The 5,981-nt window shown below is 37.8% G+C and overlaps 1 protein-coding gene across 2 annotated transcripts in view; it reads right to left on the bottom strand.

Moving 5' to 3' along the window:
* Positions 1 to 5,981, bottom strand: part of LOC106521336 (interleukin-1 receptor accessory protein-like 1) — a 362,538-nt gene that overhangs the window by 20,187 nt on the left and 336,370 nt on the right. For both annotated transcript variants that reach the window (XM_014013871.1, XM_014013872.1), the window contains exon 10: positions 1,322 to 1,492. In XM_014013871.1, coding sequence (XP_013869325.1) covers positions 1,322 to 1,492 — 171 coding nt within the window. The remainder of the gene's footprint in view (positions 1 to 1,321; positions 1,493 to 5,981) is intronic.

The raw sequence follows: 5,981 nt of genomic DNA, 5'->3' as shown, positions 1-5,981 counted from the left end.
AGTAAGTATCTGTAGCCCTGTATACAGGCCCACTGATTGATAAGACTGTAGACACCTGTGGACACACCTTGATTTAACATGTTCCTTTGGTCACATTATTTTCATGGGTATCATCATTTCTGTCCAGGCCTGTTTCATGAGTTTTATTTTTAAATAAATTATTTTGTCAGATTCTAGTTATTTCTGTGACCATTGTAGGTTTTCTTTCATCAAACGAGGGGTAACAACAGTTTTGTCCATGTGTGTATGACATAATGTAAAGTACTGTAAATTAGATGTGGGTTTTCCCCCCTCAACCCCATCTGTTGCTGTGATCTGTCAGTAAGCTGTATATGAGGACCCGTCACCCCAAAAAGCCAGTTCCGCAAAGTTTTTCTTCACATTTAAAAACACAAACAAAAGAATGTTTCTAATAGTGGAAAAAGTAATTTACCAGAGATGTGCCATCCTTCAGTCTTTCTAAAGGAACACTGTTTTGAAAAGCGAATGTTTGCAACAAGCTACAAGAGCTGTTGAAGAGTGTTTTTCAGCTACCTCATATTCCTAACTGAAGCTAATAATCTAGTTATTTAACTTCTTTCAACTATTATTTGACTGATCTAAGACTTGAGAACTAGTTTGTGAGACACAATTGCGAGAAAATATGTAAATTTTCCCACCAGGAATTGAATTGAACATTTTTGGAGAAATTTAGGAGAAGATGGCAACAAAGATTAATCCGTCTCTGGCACTGCAGAGATGTGAAAACTAGACTAAAAATGATCTGAGATGAACAGACACTCAAGTTTTTCAAACATGGTCAAATATAAGAAATTAGCAACCTTTCCCAGCATTTCAAGACATTCTGGAAACTCCCTTTGTAATTTGTCACCATCAAAATGAACCAATAAATGTAATAATCAAAGCAATAAATGATTTAAAGTATTTACAGTAACGGCATTTCTGTTTGATACATTAATTTTATTTTATTGTGATAATACTGTAAAGCTAATATTTTTGCACGTTATACTGTCAGGTTTTTGTACCAACCCATGCTCAGACTATTATTATGGTGTTTGTTAACTCATGAAATAATTCAAAGTTCTGATTATTTCAGCTCTTTAACCTTTTTAAATCCATTCAGTAAACTGATCCGTTTGCAAAAGCTCAACTCATAATGATCAAAATGAAAAACGATGATGGTCTTGAGGGGTATTTTTGCATAAATGCCACAACACAAATACATAACAGAAGCCGACAAAAACAAGGCATCACCACTGCACTGACACCAAGCCACACAAACATTGGACACAACTGTTCATCGCCATGAGAGAGAGCTTACTTCCTGTGGGGATCAAGTCCCTGTCTGGAATGAAGAGTTTATACCCATAATGCTTCTCCAGCACATCGGGGAGGATCTCCAGGGCAAAGCGCTCCTCCTCTCTGGTCTCCTGGCTCCACTGGTCCGGGTCCACTTTGGTGTAGGATAGGTAGGCGTCATAGTCCTTGTTGTCTGCAGGGAGAAGGAGAACATTTCGTTTTGTGAGTTATGATAGACTTTTCATTGTCCTCAGATCCCTCAAACCAGAACATAARCATGCTCCGTTACACCTCAGATGCTCATAATCTATTTTCATACTGGTGAAAGAGGGCTATTCATTCACTGGGAGACTTTATCAAGACAGGACGCCTCCATTAAGCTGACCTCTGGGCACCTCGGCCCATCCCAGTGCTTTTCATTACGGCTCCGTCTCTGCTGACAAATTATGTTGCCTTGATGCCTACTTTGCCCTCTGCAAGCAAAACAAATTGGAGTCCGGTCCGAGCTAAGCGCCCGGCACTGCCCGCTCGGACCGTCGCACGGCACTGCTCCATCACCCGCACGCAGGCAAAGACTGATGATGGATTCCTTAAAAAAGTACTCAGCTGAGAGAAGCGAGAAGCTGAAGCCCTGATAGTGAAATAAAGCAGGAGAATGAAATGGAAGACATGGAGATGTACCGGAGCATCAGAACAAGATGGTCTCAGGCTGCAAAACAGAACAAATAAACAACTTCATTCTGCTCCGATATTTTTAACTGTACAAACAGGATGGAAGAAATTTTTAAAAAGACTATAAAACTAAAACTAAACTAAAAAAAAAGTCTTACTTTCATAAAAACATTTCCCCAGTCTGGGTCTGGAAAAATGTGCAGTTTAAATCAGAGGTAGGAAACTCTGTTACACAAGGAGGCMGAAATTCAAAACTTGCTCCAAGCCGAAGGCCAATTTCTGTCAGTATTTATTGACAGAAATTTGTTATTTATTAAATAACAATTTATTCTTATAAAAATACTAGTTACCGTCGTAATTATGTTTTATGTAGAATTTAGAACATATACAGCCTAATAGACAAAGGAAAAAAAATTCACTTTGAAAGAGACGTCATAATTTATTTCTTATCAACAAACTTTTCATTTATTAGAACTTAGAGTTGCACTTTATCACAATCCATCATGAAAATGGGTTGTGATAAGCAACCCATTTATTTACATGAAATTATATATTTCATGTATATAATTATAATTATTTAACTTTAAAATATGAAAGAATACAGCAAAACATMTTCTCCTTTCTCTGTTGCTCTTTCCACACCAAATTCAAAGACTATATAAAAAAAATAAAATTCTAACTTAATTTTCTTGGCTTGAAAGTTGGCTAGCTGCATGAGGATGGAGCACTAAATCCATTGAGTAAAAGAGAAAATATAAAACTGTTTCAGATTATGTATTACAGATTATGTCAACCACGACCACATTTGGCTCGCGAGCCTTCAGTTTGACACGTGGTTTAAATGAAAGAACTTAAACAACAAAATTAGCTTTTAATTTAGTTTGTTTCCTTATTCAAAACAAAGTGCAGTAAACTGTATAAGACACCCCTCCAATAAAAAACTGCAGTAATTAACACAATAAAAAATTAATTAATTGTGCTTTAAGAAGGAAATTTGAGGGTTTTATTTTGAAACAGTTGCAGGATGTGATGTGTGTTAGTGGGCAATTATTTTTAAATAAATATAAATTTAGGAGAGGCCAAGCTTCAATAAATAGAATAAAGACAATACTATTCTCAAACAGTAATATTAACTGTAAATAAATGCAAAAATCTAATATCCTTTAAATAGATATTTTCTTATTAAAGTAAAATATATATGAATGACTACAATCTATATTGTGTGAAGCTTGGTTTTGTCAGGTTTTGTGGAAAACTACATAAATTCTCAGATTAATGACAGAATTTTGATTAAAAAATACAGTCTGAACTCTGCCATTAACCTCAGATTTCGTGCTTTTTCATCAAAATTCTGAGAAAAAAAATCTAAATTCTGGGCCAAAGAAGAAAACAACTTCCCACTGTGACCCTAATTTTCTGTATATACAGATATATAGTTGTGGAACTTATAATCCGAGGCTTCTGCTTTTTGCATATAAAATAATGTTTAGTGAAAAGTCCATGAGCTGAGGCTGAAACAGTTTGTTCTGGTCTCTCTCTGAACTCTGGATACGTCACGGTTTGCAGAATGTGACGACATTCAGGTGAGGATCTGTTTGAAACCCTGATGAAGACAAGAAAAGAACAGATGGAGGAGGTTCAGGATCAGAACAACATCCTGATTCTACCTCTCTCCGGAGCTGGGAGACTGTAAACAACACTCTCTTCTCCTCCCACCTGCTAATCTTGATATTTGGCGCGATACTTTTACATGATGCCTTGTAATGAATCCATCTTGTTTTTCTAACATGTCGTTCATTTTTACAACACCGGGGACGTGTAAAAATAAWTGAAATGTAACCTCACTTAGTAGAACTAATTCTGAGGCATACATCTCCTGTGTTTTTGTTGTTGTTGTTTTTGGTTCTTCCTCCGGTAGCGTTTAAACAAAAGTTGTGTGGGCCGATCAAGGCTTATTTTAGTGCAGGTGATTCACTTGTCTGTGGCGGGGAAGACGGAGGTAGATGTGCAGCTGGTGAATCACAGAGGCAAGATGACCCCCCACCCCCTCCGATCCTCCTCAGGATCTTGAGAAGCGATGAAGAGAAACAGCTGAGGATCCACACCAACCTGCACCCACTGTGTTTGCAAACCCCATAAAGAAAAGCAGCATTTTTGTTTTTTTATATTCCACGTGTGTGTACTTCTCTGTGAGCCCACAGTTCAATAATGAACTCTTCACCTCAAAGTAAAAAAAAAAAAAAAGCCAAAAGAGTCGGAGGTGTAATCTCYGCTGTAATATCTCAGGGCTCCATTACACTTAATGGAGAGTAGATTAGGAAACACACACAAGTCTGGAGCTGCAGAAACRCACAGACTGCTAATGAGAAAACAAAATTGTTTTGTTTTCCATAATTCAGCTGCACACTAACCTGAGTCTGCATCAGAGAGGAGAACGCTAATAAAGACAGATTTATGTAGGAAAAAATGCATGTTTTGGTAATGTTTTGCAGTATTATTTAGCATTCATACTTTATTCAGTAATATAAGATAAAATGCAATATATTTCTATGTATTTTATAAAAGACCTTCAATAAACTCTTTTATTGTCACAAAGCCTGTATCTCTCAYACATACTGGCAACAAACTGCAACTAACTCTTGTGAGCCAGTATCTTATATTAATATCTGCAGGGTTCTCTACTTCCTCTCCTGAGTCACAAGGCTTCACTCYCGAGTTGCAGGAATTTTTTGTATGTGATAAATTTTCGATCCAAATGCTCACAGACTTGTTGTGGTCACCTACAAAACTTCGCAGTTTAGTTTTCGTGGTAAGAAAGTGAGAGAAACGTGAGGCAACTCTGGGAGGATTTGCCAACCTGCAGCTATCCATCCCAGACCTCTCCTAACTCTCAGTCAGCACTTCCCAGGGGTCTTCTACCAGTGGGGCGTGCACCCCCAAAGAGAGGCGCCCTAGTCAGATGCCAGAACCACCTCAGCTGACTCCTTCTGACGTGGTGCTCTCTATGCAAGACGGGAGATGAAGAATCTCTTTTTAYAGTTTTTCCTCAACCAATGTTCAGGGTTTAAATCCTCCTAAGTTCTCCATTGAAGAAAACTTCCCACTCAACAGTCCACTCTCCTTCCACAAGTTCTTTGACAATCTTTAGAGACTTTTTAAAAACAATTTTTACTGGAACACTTGTAATGTTGGTTGTATTTTCTCACAGCCTCGGTTAGATCAGCTCAGTGCAGCCAGCTCACAGAAACAGACACGCCCACCAAGTTCTGACCAATCGTACACTGTTCGACACATGGTGCTGTGAGGACTAGTTCTGGCTAGGGGCAATGAACAGGACGGGGTCTCAGCAGGTGGTAAAAGTAGCAAATTATGACGTTTTTGTCATGCGCGTGCGTTCGCGAGACGTAATATTGGGGCTTCCGGTTTAAAGCTGAGCTTGGCCACCATAAGGAAGAAAGCCTATTTCAGCTGCTTGTGTCCAGAATCTCTTTTTTGTTCWGGATGTCACAACCACTGGAACATAGACAAACCAGTAAACAGGAAATCAGGAACTTTCTTCCCCATGACAAACTGAAGCAAAGCCCTTTAGCGACCTGTAAAACTATAATGTGACTGATTGTGGGAGAGWTACATTGACTAAATTTTACATTATAAAACTGCAAAATCATTTACAGGAATGACACACAAAAGGTCATTTATGTTCAGTTATGAAAGTGTGTCAACATGTATAAATACAGCAGGGTTTCAAGTGAAAAAAAATATTTTGCAAATTTGTGTCTCCAACCTGTCACCAACGTTCCCAGCCTAATGAGACGAGGCTTACCATATTTATTAATGTATAATATGATCTCATGTTTAATATGACCCCCCCTTTTTGAGCTTAAAAAGCATTAAAAAAGGCATATGTATCTACAGTTTTGTTTTTTTCCCTTCATTTTATTTTTTTTCTATTGTACAGCGTCCTTGGTTGTCCTGAAAGGCGCTTTATAAATTAAATGCATTGTTATTAT

The sequence above is a fragment of the Austrofundulus limnaeus genome, unplaced genomic scaffold (assembly GCF_001266775.1).
Source record: "Austrofundulus limnaeus strain Quisiro unplaced genomic scaffold, Austrofundulus_limnaeus-1.0 Scaffold107, whole genome shotgun sequence".
NCBI lineage: Eukaryota > Metazoa > Chordata > Actinopteri > Cyprinodontiformes > Rivulidae > Austrofundulus > Austrofundulus limnaeus.
The sequence above is the reverse complement of the archived record's forward strand: the minus strand, read 5'-3'. Positions and strand labels throughout refer to the sequence as shown.